This window comes from Lipophrys pholis, assembly GCF_963383615.2.
Source record: "Lipophrys pholis genome assembly, chromosome: 13".
NCBI lineage: Eukaryota > Metazoa > Chordata > Actinopteri > Blenniiformes > Blenniidae > Lipophrys > Lipophrys pholis.
In genome coordinates, this window is record NC_137632.1 from 8,624,929 (window position 1) to 8,639,958 (window position 15,030).

Sequence of the window (15,030 nt, forward strand, 5' to 3'; positions counted from 1 at the left end):
GTTAAATGCCTCAGTGGTGAGAGATATTTTAAACTCTAAACATCTCTCACCAACTCCAGAAAGTTTTTGCAGATCCTCCAGTAAATGTAGTTGCCATGCTTTGGAACTCTTTGGAACTCAACCTGCAACTCTGGAGCCACAAGTGGCTCTTCAGCTCCTGGAATGTTTCAGTAATGTAAATAAACATTTGTTTTCAATTTTGTTTTATTTGCATTCCGCGCTGACATTCCAAAATGATCTAAACTCCAGAAAAAAGAACCAGCTAAATAAGGTAAAACAGCTAAGTCAGCCATAGCTTTGAAGAAAAGAAAAGAAAACAAGAAAAGAGGCAAAAATAAACAAGGAAAAGAAAGGAAAAGAAAAACAATCAAAAGGAAAAGAAAGAAAATAAGAATAAGGGAAAATGAACAGAAATCTAAAAAGAGACCAACTAAAGACAAAAAGAAGACAAAACGGAAAAAGTAAGTAGCGTAAAAGCCAAAATAGGCTATAATAGCCAACACGTATAAAATGGCTAACACTGGGAAATCCATGCAAGAAAATATTTAAAAGGTACAAATGTGATATAATACATCCAGATTGTACCTGTGAGTCTGTGACACTTCATTAATGCAACCAATTTTTTGTATGAACAGCAATTCTTTTTATTGTTTTATTATTATTTTTTCTTTATTTTATGTCATTAGCATGTTTTGCGCTTTCAGACCAAAGCAATGGATTCGACTAGATCCGCCTTCGCCCCGCCCACTGACTTTGACAGGAGTTTGACAGATAAAATAAATTCATGAAGCAGCGCAACACCGCTTTGACATAATTATTCAAACAGTGAAATAATTATATATATATTTATAATTAAAAAAAAATTGCGTTACATTAATTTTACATTTTAATGAATTAATGACACATTTAATTAATTATTTGATTATACACACGCACACACACATATCTATCTATCTATCTATATATAGTCCTCCATAATATTCATCTCTGTTGCGCTCCTCCTGCCTCCCGCTGACCTCGCTGATCTCCGGGTCAGAGCTCAGGGAGCTGCCCGGTGAGGAGGTGTGGTCCCGGGGGGGCAGCGGTGGCGATGACGGGGCAGACCACTGAGGACATACCCGGTGAGACAACAGCAGATATCAAACACGCAGCAGTTTAGACTCACGAATACTAGATTTCTTTTCTCTCTCCCTGTGGACCGTTTGTAGGTAAGTTGTTGCTATTTCTGTCCGCCGGCCGCCTTTTAAATCGCCTGAGGTCTGCCAGCAGCAGGTTGCGGTGGGATTTATCCCGGGTTAAGTTAGAAAGCTGCAGGCAGGTAGTGTCCTGCACAATGTGTCAGTCCAACGTGTTTATGTAGAGTACACTCATGTGCAGAAACAAAAACACTGGGGGTCTGGGCACAGGAATCCCCCCCCCCCCCTTTTTTTTTTGGTGTGTGTTTTGTTTTATGACTCTTGATTCATTTCTTGATTAATTTCTTGACACGAACCTTTTTGGGGGGAGACTCCTTGTGGCCAAATTGTTTGAGTCCTTGTGTGTTTTTATGTAGTAGATTGGTATTTTTGTGGTGATTTTGTACTACTTGTTTGTCCTTTTATAGTTATTTTGAATTCATTTGTAATAGCCATGTTACTCATAAGGGTGAGTTTGCTATTTATTGTGGCTTTTTTGGGAAATCCGATTGCTTTATATTGCAGATATCCTTCAAATGATTTCATGATTTTGTGACTGTTTTGAGTTATTGTGGTCTAGATACGTATATTTCTGTTGCATCTTCTTGCCTTACTGTAGTTGTTCAGTTCTCTTTGTGGCTGTTCTATTTTTAAAGTCTACCGGATAGCTGATTGGAAAATGTAGTTTGAAAATTCAAATGTATTTGATTTTCTTTCATGAACTTGTGGTTTAATTTAGATTTGGTGGTACTGAACCTGTGTATGCTTTGTGCAACTCATTCTTTTGTTGGTGGTTTGTGTCTTATTCGTTGTTAATCTCTGGTCCTTTTTGGGAAGTAATTCTTTACATTTTAATTTCCTTGTTGTTGTTTGTAACTTTCTGAGGTTGTTTTCATGAGGCTCCTTTCTTCAATCAACTCTTCCCGATGAGGCCGACTGAAGACAAACCCCACCCTTGTCTTGTTTTCAGACACAGGAGCCATCTTCACATTTGGACGGAGCAGCTTTGCCCTGAATGTGCCAAGCAAATTCTGGTTGAAGAATGACCATCCAGTGCATATTTCCTGTGGGGGAGAGCACAGTGCCGTCGTCACAGGTACACACACTGTGTACTTTTATAAATAAAGGCTCAGTTTGTCCACGAGCGGACGAGAAGAGACCAAACGTCAGTCAACTCAACTTAAATTTCTGTGATTGTTTTACAGAAAATGGGCGGCTGGTCATGTTCGGTAGTAACACATACGGCCAACTGGGACTGGGATTTAAACCAGCCGCCAGGAAACCTGCGTCTGTTAAAGGTAAAGTATTGCTCCGCATGCAAGGCTGCAAAACAAAATAATAAAAAAGTTGTTTTAGTATTGGACAACATTTTAAAGGTCAGTGTTGATTGGTCTAATAGTCAATCTACAAATACAGTGTTTCATTAATGCTTTAGTTATTTCTTTATTGTCATTCATGATTAGAAAAATTACACAATTCATGATGAGCTTGACTGAAATAAACATGTATTGATTAACGTTTTGTGAATTTATCAATTAACCAACTAAATCCATTCTTTTAGCCTTCAAGTCTGAGAGAGTGAAGCTGGTGGCCTGTGGGAGAGACCACACAATTATTTGCACATGTAAGATTTATACATTCGAAGAGTTTAAAATGGGCAGAAATCACCAGTCTGGTTGTTTGGTTGCATGTTGGATTTGTGTACCTGCAGATCGGGACAGTGTCTACGGTGCAGGCAGCAACCGGGAGGGGCAGCTGGGTCTGGGCCACTGCAGCAACACGTCGTCCTTTCACCTGCTGCATCCGTTCTGTGGCTGGGCTCCAATCAAAATGCTTTCTGCAGGATGCAACACCTCGGCAGCCTTAACGGGTCTGACCCTCGACGATATGACAGGCTCGTCTGCTCATCAACATTCTGACGCAGTGGTCACAATTGTGGTTTTTTGTGTGTGTGTGTGTGTGTGTGTGTGTAGAGGATGGTAGGCTGTTCATGTGGGGAGACAACTCTGTCGGTCAGATTGGTCTGGGAGACGAGGGATTTGCAGCGGAACCCAGAGAGGTGGACGTGGGCGAGGCGGTGATGTGGGTCTCCTGTGGGTACCACCACTCGGCTCTGGTCACAGGTACAAGGCGAGACGCGGTGTGGGTGTTAATTCAGCCACTCCCCAGACACCATTCATGCCATGTATTCTGTTGGCCCCGCTCCAGTGAAAGGCGACCTCTACACGTTTGGCGAGAGTGCGAATGGAAGACTTGGTCTCCAGGAGGAGCAGCTGTCTAATCACAGGGTCCCCCAGCAGGTGCAGGGCATTGTGGGTCGTGTCAGTCAGGTGTGCTGTGGAGGGGAGCACACAGTGGCACTCACTGGTACGTCCCCCTGCATAAAAATATTCAACTTTTTCCAACCAGAGGGATGAAACCACTCAAACCTTTTAATGTGGCAGTCGTTCTTTAATATTTTGTGTGACCAATGAAAATATATTGTCAATGAAAAATACAAGGTGTAATAAATCTGGCATAGATTCTTATAATACTTGTTTTTGATAACTTTAAGAAAAGTAAAAATGGAAAAAGTGACATTAAAAAAAACAACAAAAAAAAGGGCAGTCTAGCTATTATTATTCCAACCAGTGTTTTTCACTTGACTGATCGATGTGAAGGAGTGAGAGAATCAGTAAGTCCTCGTCGTCTTGGTTGCACTGAATTTGGTGAATAAATCGTGACATGTATTTTCTCAAACGGTCTGCAACCGCACAGAAACAAACCATCAAATACACCAGTGTTGCGCTTCAGCGCAGTAACTGACCACTGCACCATTGCTGTGGTCCACCAACGTGGCCCGTTTGTCTCTCTGCTCCAGGCTCGGACGTCTACACCTTCGGCAGGGGTCAGCACGGTCAGCTGGGCCAGGGAACCTTTCTGTTTGAGCTTTATTTACCAAAACCACTGGAGCACTTTCGTAACAGCAGCATCAGACACGTGGCATGTGGAGAGAACCACACGGCAGTAATCACACGTAAGCAGTCGACCATGTGTGTTTTATCGTCTGTGTGTCTCAAAAGTACCCAGAACAATGTGTTTTGCATGAAAGAGGCTATTTATGAATTCCATGACATCCCTTTTGCCATTTTCTTTATTTCATCCATAAGAGTAATTTCTTTGGGTTAAACAGTAAAACTGTACAGGGATTTAGACAGTACAGCAATATTAGTTAGTGGACTTCACTCAGAAAGCCTGTTTGCATTGCTACGCACACACACCAGTGAAAATTGCTGCCACGCAAGGAGCTCGCCCACCTCTGGGAGAAACGTGGGGATCAGTGTCTTCATCATCCAGTGTAGATCACAGCTCCAGCCTTTAGATTGGATAACGACCACTGTCGCCTCCACGCCAGCATTTCACTGCTCAAAGACATTATGACTCCAACAATGAGCAGAAACGTCTTTACAGCTGAGCAAAAGAAGATGGAAGATAAAAAAAAAACAACCGCACCGGAGGAGGCCATTTGCTCACCGGGGCCTCGGCTGAGTCAGGATGTCTCTCGTGTTTGTTTTAATCTGGAAGGATTTCTCTCGTCCAATGCAACTGTCACCCTTCATTCAAGCTTTGGGTTTCGACACCAGAAGCCCAATGTGTCTCTGCAATGGCTGCATTGAAACTATGTATAGTACAATTATTAAAATAGAAACGTGCCTGATTAGAATTGACTACTCTCAGCTGTGTTTCTAAGTGCAGAGAGTAAATGATATTTACAGCCTTGATTGAATATTTTCAGCCTTCATCTGGTCATGATTGCTCTTCCTCCTCAGACCGCGGGCTGCTCTACACGTTCGGAGATGGGCGTCATGGAAAACTGGGATTCGGAGAGGAAAACTTCACCAATCAGTTCAGCCCGACGCTCTGTACACGTTTTCTCCAGTACGACGTTCAAGCAGTAAGTGAAGGTGTTTCAGAAAGGTTCCTTCTCTCTTTACATCACTTCTTATTATGGGAATTCAACTTACACCAAGCAATGTGATGAAGCATTAACGGGATAAGATAGATTAACAAAACTGCAGTAAGTAAGGGTTTTATTCCTCAGGTGTCTTGTGGTGGTCACCACATGCTGGCCATGGCTGCACCGCGACCCCCAGAGAGTCAGGACGTGGTGCCGGAGAGCGACGTCCTGATCACAGACTGCCTCTTAGAGCCAAGGCTCACAGAAATCCTCTGGAAAGAAACGTTAATTGATCCATCGTCACTGGCCTCAGCCGCTTCTGCTCGAGCCCGCCGCAGAGAAAAGGTAAGATAAAGTTTGTCTTTTCATCAGGCGGCAGCAGCGTTTCCTGGAAGCTTTACGTCATAAAGCAGCTCTGCTTTCAGTTTCAACAAAACTTTCAAGTATTTGATCTTGTTTACAATCTGAAATAATGTTTTAAACCGTTTAGTTTTTTTTTTTAAAAAAGAAGAATTAAAAGGTTTTAAAATCTTTCTGAGAAAATACTTATTTACAATTGAGATTAATTGAGGTTTTTCAACTCAAGCTAGAACAAACTGAAAAATACCAAAACGACATTGAAGGATACACCTCTTCACAAACCTGTGTAAGGAAAGTTTTTTTTAGCTCCTTAAATCTGGACAATCAGAAAATAATTCTGAAATATTTAACTGTGCACCTCATTGTACAATTCATGCTTTCATACACACAAACATGTGTTTTTATATTATTGATCTTGTATGTTAGTATAAAGGAAAAAGGTTGCGTTGCTTCTCAATGGGATGCTGTCAAATTTTGTTGTGGTCGTTTACAAATGACAATAAAGATGATCAATATTCTGAATCTGAACTTCCAGCTCCATGTATTTGACGACCATTAGAAATGTTTGTTATACTCTGTGGGCTGTTACTGGATAGAACCTCGTGAGGCATATCCAAGGTCCTACTAGAATTTATTTTTGTATTCTGATCCTCATACTTGCAATACCTTCTGTTACACAGAATTTAAAAATGGCAAAACCCCTGAAAAATGCAGCATTCTTGAGTTATTGATTATAATCAGTTAGTGCAATGGTTAGCACACTTGTCCTAGTGGAACCTCCTCAGCTTGATAATTTGTTGAGTTAAAGCACCTTCTCCCTGTCCCTGTCTCCATATTCTCCCTTTTGGTTTTCTTCCACGGTTCAAAAATGTAAATTTGAGGATTATTAAACCAATTATTTTCACAGTTAACCTTGATTGTCACCCCAAGCTTGCTTCTCTAACCTGGAGGCCACCACTGCTCCAATTTTCTTTCTCTTTAATTGACTCTAAATTGCCTGTAGGTGTGAGTGTCTGGATGGATGGACAGGTTGTTGTAATCACTATTAAGCTCCACTAGAGGGCAGTATTACACCAAACCACAAAGCACAACTGAATCCAGAGTGAATGAGCTCCATGGTTCAGTTCCTTGAGGTCACTTTTCTTTCCTCTCTCTCTTGTGTTCCAGGAGAGCAGCGTGCAGCTGTTCAGGGAGGCGTTTCAGAGCCTCCCACGTCTTCACTCTGGCTTCCTCAACACCTCGTGGCAGACGTCCAGAAACATCAGAACCTCCAAAAACATCTCCAAAGACATTTCTATCTCTTTGTCATCCCTCAAACCACAATCGGAAGCGACAAAGAGTCCACTTCTCTCTCCCAGATCGCGTTCCATATCCCCTCAAAGTCCTGCGTTGTCCTCTAAGACATCAAGCCCGCGGTCACGATCATCTAACATGTGTCTGAGTAAAACCTCTGCTACTTCCTCAAAGTCTAATCTCAAAGAGCTGCCTTCCCCCCTACTGTCACCTAAATCTGCCACTAAGTGTAACCCCAATGTCCCAGCATCTGCTAAGAAGCCTGCAAAGAGGAGAGTATATCCAGTAGCAACATCCAAAAGAGCCTTAAGTGACAAAGTCTCTTCTTCTTCTTCGTCACCTAAAAAGCCCCGCAGCCCAACCGGACCCCCCACTAATGCTACCAATGAAAAGCTCACACAGCGAACTGATACTGCCTCGCTACAATCAGGTATTTTAAAAGTGTGTTTCTTCAGACGTGACTCATGTGTGTACTTGTCTGATTGATCTTTTTCTTCCAGGAGCACAAACGCCTCAGAAACAAACAGTGGCTGAAGATGTGGAGGAGAAAGCGCCGGACTCTGACTTATACACGGTGAGGGAGATGATTTTTAAAGGCTCCTCAGCATTCTCAGCCTGATAAAGTAGATCAATACGGTATATCACCCACAGAGCCACAAACCGTGACTCAGTTGAATGTTATTTTCCCCCAGTTGGCTTCTTCCTTGTGGTCCAGATTATAGGCACTTCAGGGCAGGAAGCAGTAACGTTGAACACTCGCTCAGTTTTCCAGGAAATGTGCATACCTCAGCACACACACTGTATGTGTGTGTGCGTGTGCGCATGTGCGTGTGTTTGTGTATGTGCACATACAGTTTCCACACGGATTTAAACTATGAAAGGGAATTTAGTGTTTTAATCTCTGGACTTCAAACATTCAAAGTGTACTTTCTCTCCGCAGTGTTTTTGATGAATCTCTCCCAGGCAGATTTAGATATTTGGATAGCTTCTATCAATACACAAATGAATTTGGGCTCCAGCCCTCACACACACAAACACACAAATACAAGCGCCCATGCAGTGCTAGGGGGAAAAAAAAGTTTGCAGGAAGCCTGCCACATCTCATCAGTGTTTCCACAGCCAGTGATGAAGCAAGCTGTGAATAAGCCTCCTGCGTTATTGTGTGTGACGGGCGACGGCGACATGTGGAGCGCAGTAACTCCTTCCTGTCTGATCTGTGTGTTCCAAGCGTGACTCTGTGAGCCGAGTGCGTGTCGTCATGTGTGGGCTTTCAAAGGCTTGTTAGTGAAAAACTTCAATCTGGCTCACGGTGAAGAATGTTAATTAGTTATTGAACTTGTATTTACCCGCCTCGTGCCGCCAGAGAAGCCGCTGTGTGATTAAATGACACCTCACTGACCTGCAATTAACCTTTGTCTGTTTATGTGGCAGAAAAATAGCGATTCCTCATCTTTTCTCCACGATGGCGGGGGCGTTTACTCCTCCCACTAACATCTATACTGTTACCATGTTATGCATTTGTTACTTGGCTCCATTGTGCCATATGTCTTATAAAAACAAATCTGTTATTTCTATATACTGGAAAAGTCAGAAAGTACAACTTTGTTATTGTACTGAAGTTGAGATGACAGGGATCTGTTCTATACATGAATTTTTAGTTTTAGGATATTTTCTTCATCTTTATGAATCCAAATATGTTTATTTCACTCGTTATGTTTCTAAAACAATCCTTTTGTTGTTACTTTTACAATCAGTTTGTATTCAGCCCTCCAATGATTGCAATCACATTCAGGCTGCCTGGATTTGTTTCGAGTTAATAGCTGGAAAATCAATCCCCCCAAAAATATGTGAAGAGTACGTGGTTATGCCACTTTTTCTTAAAAACATCAACTTTCAATGTCTGGCAGTTTTTGAAATCACTGCGGGATTTTTAGAGGCTGCTGCTTCAGATGCTGGCGATTCTTCTCTTTGATTAGAGTCTGTACAGCAGAACTCCATTTCTCTACTTTGTGGTAAAAAAAAATAAAAAATTCTTGCAATCAAATGCGGTGGAGGAGTTATGCTCATGAGAAGAAAGAAAGAAGTAGCTGTTGCCTGCATCTTTGTGTGTAATTCCCAACATCAATTCAGCGTGGTGTCTCGCTCTCTGTACTTCATATGTGGCAGACAGAAACAGACAAAATAAGTGGAATAATTGTAGCTCTGTCCCCTCTCTTATATCATTGTTTGGGGTTGCTCCAGCAGCTGTCCCTCGCTCTGGATGCCACATAGTTATGATCTCTTTCTGCTCTCGGTGTCCCAGGAGGCTTATATTGTTCAAATTGAAGGATGATCTCTCTCCCACACATATGTTCGGTGGATCAGAGTGATTGTACGGCACAAACAACAAGAACAATATCGATTTAATATTAGATAGGACACTCTTTGGTTCAACGTCACTTGGCAGCCATTTGAGAGAGACAGAGAGAAATCTGACACAAGGTAAAGACACATACTGAATGAAATGTCTGGAGGATGAGTCGCTTCATGGCTGGAAGCGAAACACCGAAGGAGAAGGTTCAGTATAATAAAAATTGTTAGTTTCAAGTACAGAACCACATTACAAACGCTACCTTGTTAATGCTGCGAGTACATTTGAGAGCCTGGGCTTTTTATATATTTCCTCAAGTGAGAAAATGAAATGAATTCTTCTACTTTGACCAGTTGCAAGTGAAGGTTATGATCAGTTCTGTCACATATGACTTTAGTGTTTAATACCTCTACATTTCAAACAAAACTACAGAATGATTTGCCACAATATCAATGTATTTGCTAATGGCGTCTTAGTAAATTATTAACAATATGCTTTGTCCAGGTGTGTTTTCTAAAATATGGTAGGTTTATATTCATATGGACCGAGCCGCTTTTAGGGGCACAATGTTGTTAAAGCTCTATGAGGTGTCTCTTTGAGTCTTTTTAAGTTTATTAAAATGAATTATGGGTTTTTTCAAAAAGCAAATATACAGTTTATATGGAGAGACATTGATTTAAAGTCTGCCGCTGTGATTGTGTGACTTTCTGTTTTTGTATAATGTATTTCTACCCAGTATTTGACCTTCTTCCCTCTTTCTTTTCTTACCATTTCACTAAATCCCTGTTTGATTTATTGCAGGAAAAGAAAAAGGGCACACGGCTGACTAAACAGGCAGAGGCATTTTCAGAACAGATCAATGGGACGACCGCCCAAAACTCGGTTCAGGCCTTCCCCACAAAGCTTCTGAAAAGCTCCAGCTCCTTCAACACAGAGGTTTCTCGACAGAAAAATAAAAGGAAGAACCACAAAGTCACATCTGAAGGCAAAGAAAACATCACCAAGGGATCCAAACAAATCCAAACTCGAAATGACAGAAAGAAGCTTTCTCATTTTAAAGTCCCGAAGCTTGATGACAGCAAGCTGCCAGAGTATAGTCCAAAAACACAAGAGTCTGTCCAGAAGAGGACGACTGATGAACAGCCGACACCGACTGAGGTGAAGAAAAAGGCAAGAAAAAATAAAAACTTGGAGGAAAGTAATCTTAACCTAATAAATATGAAAGAAATGGGTACTCCAAAAAGAGAAACAATAAAAACACTGGCTTCACACCAAACATCTCCTATTATTAAAGTTACCAGAGGAAATGAAACGACTCATTCGATATCCACAGAAAATTCTGCAAAAGATGAAGTAAACCAGAGTGAGAGCAGTGATATCAACCCTGCGGAGGCGTGGATGCAGCAGGAGACCACACGAGTCAAATCACCCGTAATGAAAGATCTGCACAAGTCTAGATCACACAAAGGTCAAAGCACAGCAGCGGAGGTTGAGTCAAAAACCTCTCCTGTCACCACACCTTCAAAAGACACAAAGAAGTCTGCAAGTGTGAAATCTACCCCAGTGAGAAGTGCAGCAAACACGCCTGTTAAAGGTAAAATCCAAGAAAAAGGAGAGGAGAATCGATTTATCCATGCCAAGAATACAATTCCACAAAATAAGAGCGGAAGTGGGAATGTGCAGAAGTCAAAAGTAAAGGACAAAAAGAAGGCAAAAGAATCTGACAAAGAACCGAAAGCAAAAGCTGAGGGAGGACGAGGAGACGGCAAGAAAGATAAACAAGAAGTTGATCCTTTCGTTAAAGACGATATGAAGGCAGATTTAAAGAAGGTGTCTGATCGTTGCAGCCCGATTTCATCTCAACAGGAACCGCAAGCTGAAGTTACGAATAACCCCGATTCCTCACGAGGCCCGGTGAGATCCCCACGAAGAGCGGAACATGTTGCTACCCATTCAAATATCACCGAGACAACTAACGTGGAGAACTTTCCGAGCCCGAGTGAGGAGAAATCACAGTGGGGGGAAATACTGAGTAATGCCGCGTGTGCTCTTCCTGCTGTCGCGATGGCGGGTGCAGCTGTGGCGGTCCTGCGTGAGGCAGCGACAGGCGCCGGCGGGTTGCAGTCCGACGTTGACAAAGCCTCACATGCATCGTCTAAGAGAGCAGGCAGGATAAGAGAGTTCACAAAGCAGAATGCCATTACCTCCCCTGCATTGTCAAATTTCTCATCAACAGAAGCGTCAAGTGAATTGCAGGAGAGCACAAAGAACGGAGCTCAAATCAGCATCCAGTCAGAGTCAGCCGGAGAGGAAGAAAGCAACCACGCCACTCGAGATCCGTCAGAACAGGAGGCAGCGAGGAGTGTCGCATCAGAGCAGATCACAGGTGAAGACATGGAGGCTGAGGGTGAAGATGAAGAAACCCACAATGCTCCTCAAGAGGATATGGATAATAAGGGAGATCAAACGGATACGGAGGATGAGGAGCGAACCAAAGATGAAGAAGAAGAGAGTGGAAGCGATGTGGAAGGCGAGGAGAGTGAAAGGAGGAGTGAAGAAGATTCAGAGAAAGCGAGTGTTTCTGGAGAGGGTGAGGAAGAGGAAGAAAATGAGTCGGAGGAAGGAGAGGGAACGAACATTCAAGAGGAAGATGAAGAGAACAATCAAAGTGATGCTGCCGACATTGAAGAAGAGGAAGGAGAAAGCAGTGAGGAAGCAAGTGAAGACGAGAGTGGTTCTGCAATAAGTGACATGGAGGAGGGAGAAAGTGAAGAGGAGAACAATGAAGAAGAGGAAGAAAGTGAGGTCAATGGTGAAGAAGAGGAAGGTTTTGACGAATCAGAGAGTGCTGACAGCAAAATTGAGGAGCAAGAAGAGGAGGAAGAAGAGTCCAGGCAGGGAAGTGATACTTCTGTGTCTGAAAGTAGTGATAGTATCGATGATGAAGACGATGAAGAAAATAACAATACTGATGCTGATGAAGAGGAAGAGAGCGACATAGAAGAAGAAGAAGAAGAAGAAGAAGAAGAAGAAGAAGAAGAAGAAGAAGAAGAAGAGACAGAAAAGAGTGAGAATGAGGAAGAAGATGAAGATAGTGAGGCTCGGGAAAAGGAAGATGAGCAAGATGACAAAAATGAAGAGGAAGAAGGTGAGGAAGAGGAGGACTCTACGGAAGATGAGGAAGACGCTGCAGAGAGTAATGACGAAGAAAACAGTGATGAGGAAGAAGAGGATGATGTGGAAGAAGAGGAGGAGGAGGATGAGGGCATAAGAGATGTAGATGCTGAGGAAGAGGAAGAGAGCCAAGAAGATGAAGGGGAAGAGAATGAAGAAGATGAAGCTAAGGAAGAGGTTGAAGGGGAAGAAAGTGAAGCAGAGGAGGCGGAAGAAGATGAACGGGTAGAGAGTGAAGAAGAGGAGGCGGAAGAAGATGAAGGGGAAGAGAGTGAAGAAGACAAGGCTGAAGATGATGAAGGGGAAGACAGTGAAGAAGAGGAGGCTGAAGATGTTGAAGGGGAAGAAGGTGAAGAAGAGGAAGCTGAAGAAGATGAAGGGGAAGAAAGTGAAGAAGAGGAGGCTGAAGAAGATGATGGGGAAGAAAGTGAAGAAGAGGAGGCTGAAGATGTTGAAGGGGAAGAAGGTGAAGAAGAGGAAGCTGAAGAAGATGAAGGGAAAGAAAGTGAAGAAGAGGAGGCTGAAGAAGATGATGGGGAAGAAAGTGAAGAAGAGGAGGCTGAAGAAGAGGCTGAGGAAGAAAATGAAGAAGACGTTAGGGATGAGAATGAAGAAGAAGAAGCTGAGGAAGATGCTGAAGAAGAGGAGAATGAAGGGGATGAGGAAGAAGATGAAGACTCAAAGGTACAAAAACGGGCACAAACTGAAAGCAGTGAGGGCGAGGAAGAGGGAGATCAACTCAGTGATGAAGAAGAGGAAGATGAAGAGGAGGAGGAGGGGGAAGAGGAGGAGGAGGAGGAGGAAGAAGAAAAGGTCAAACCAGACCAAGCAGAGCAGCAGAAGAAGCAGAAGTTTGCTCCGGCCGACAGCAGCAAGACAGAAGCTCCCAAAGCGGCTCCGAGGACGAAGCAGAGCTCGGCGGCTCAGAACCGAGCCGACGGACCGCAGCAGTTCTGGAACGACGTGCTGCCGAAGTATCTGGACCTGCAGTGACACGACCACCGCTCACGGTCGCACTGTGACGACGCGGTGAACCCATCTGCTGCTGCTCCACGTGTAAAAAATACGAGTCAGCAGGAAAACATGAAAGCAAAGACCGACGCTGTTTCACTTCCCCACATTCCACCAATCCCAGTCGTTCCAACAGGAGATCACTAACATGGCTTCACACCGGATGACGTTCCCAACAGGACCAACGGTTTAGGTTTAGTCTGGAATCCTACAGTTGCTGGATTCCACTGTCACTCGGCAGCACAGTTTCTCCTTTGTACTGAATCAGCTGAACAGCGTCACATGATTTGTGGCTTGACGAGATGAACTCTGGTCAAGAGAACAGAAAAGAAAGGATGGACATACAAGTTGTCTTTTGAGAGCAAAGGTCAAAGAAGAAACTACTGTATTAATTCTATAGTAGACAATATATCAGGCAAAACCAAAGACTCATTTCCCTACTAGTAGTATGAGCTCATACTATACAGTACTTTCTAATACAGTAGGTTGCCGTGACGGATGGATACATTCTGCTCCACTCTTGTACCTCAAAAGGATGGCGGTGTTATTATAATTGTATATCTATAACCCTTAACAATACCAAGATAACTAAACGCTTCATATACAATAAATATAATATTAAAATAAAAATCAGAAAACACAGACTTCGTGAAATAAAACCTGATCTGATGCTTCTGATCAAAACGTTATCGCAATTTTAAATTAAAAATCTTGAACAAACGACCGATTGTCTTTTTTCAACCACAAGAAATCAGAATCTATTTATATAGTAATGAATATTTCGGAATGAATTTTGATTTTGGCAAAATGAAATGTCTCCGCAAAGACTGCAACCCGAGAACAACTAAGGATGCAGGATATTTAACCAGAGGCGGTGGAGCAAGAAAATAAATCTTTGACCTTGGATGTTTGTTTAGGGAGGTTCTGATTGGACGGTTTTCTCTCTGCAATAAGAAATGTTTTAATCCACAACAGGGGTCGGCAACTTGTTTGATCTTGGAATTTCTCTAGTTAGTGAGTGTGCAGCGATCCCCAGCAGTGGATAAAATACAAACTCATTTCTTGCACACCTGGAGCCGTTCATATAGACCACACCTCTAAGTTTATTTTAAAACAGTCTTCTAAATCATTGTACTGAAATTGAAACAAAAAACAAAGAAACAGGGGCTACATGGTGTGTGTTTGTTACACTTTTTTCTCATTTCAAAGAAAAAAATAATGATCTCTGATGGTGAGTCAATGAAAATGTCCTGGTGTGACACTGGTGCCTGAGGTTTCCCGGCCCTGCGCTACAGCAGAGTGGGAGATTTGAAATAATTATGTTGCTTTTTTTTTTTTTTTTTTTCATCTGCACAAACTACTGAAGGAAAAGGCTCCGTCCTGTGAGGCTAAATGCCGCTCTGCGTCCACCAGCCTCGTCCCTCTGCCGCTCCATGCTGGACATTCAGTGAAAACTGTGTCTTAGAAGATTTTTTTTTCACTGCAGACTTTAATCTGCTGTCACTGCAAACTGCACTCAGAGGAATGAAAGGAAAACCAAAACAGGGAAATTAGAGACCCGGCTTCAAATGTTGAACTTCATGAAGCCGCCCGTGAGTCACTGGAGTTCCACAAAAGTTACTCCTCAGTGCCGAATATGGGCTTGATTGTTTGTTTAGATCAGTGGGGGTCAGAAGATTTCCAATGTTTCTGTTTTTAATGTGTTTTTTGACCTGCAGAAGTACTTTGGA

At 42.6% G+C, this 15,030-nt stretch overlaps 1 protein-coding gene across 1 annotated transcript; it reads left to right on the top strand.

Moving 5' to 3' along the window:
• Positions 1-1,025: 1,025 nt before the first annotated feature.
• On the top strand, positions 1,026-14,751 carry rpgra (retinitis pigmentosa GTPase regulator a; the record flags this gene model as incomplete). Its single annotated transcript, XM_080478174.1, has 14 exons — positions 1,026-1,121; positions 2,146-2,271; positions 2,381-2,473; positions 2,737-2,799; positions 2,887-3,045; positions 3,149-3,298; positions 3,384-3,542; positions 4,036-4,191; positions 4,985-5,109; positions 5,257-5,457; positions 6,640-7,195; positions 7,266-7,339; positions 9,917-12,263; positions 14,714-14,751. The coding sequence occupies exons 1-14, from the start codon at positions 1,091-1,093 to the stop codon at positions 14,749-14,751; spliced, it is 4,278 nt and encodes a 1,425-aa protein (XP_080334300.1). The 5' UTR covers positions 1,026-1,090.
• Positions 14,752-15,030: the final 279 nt, after the last annotated feature.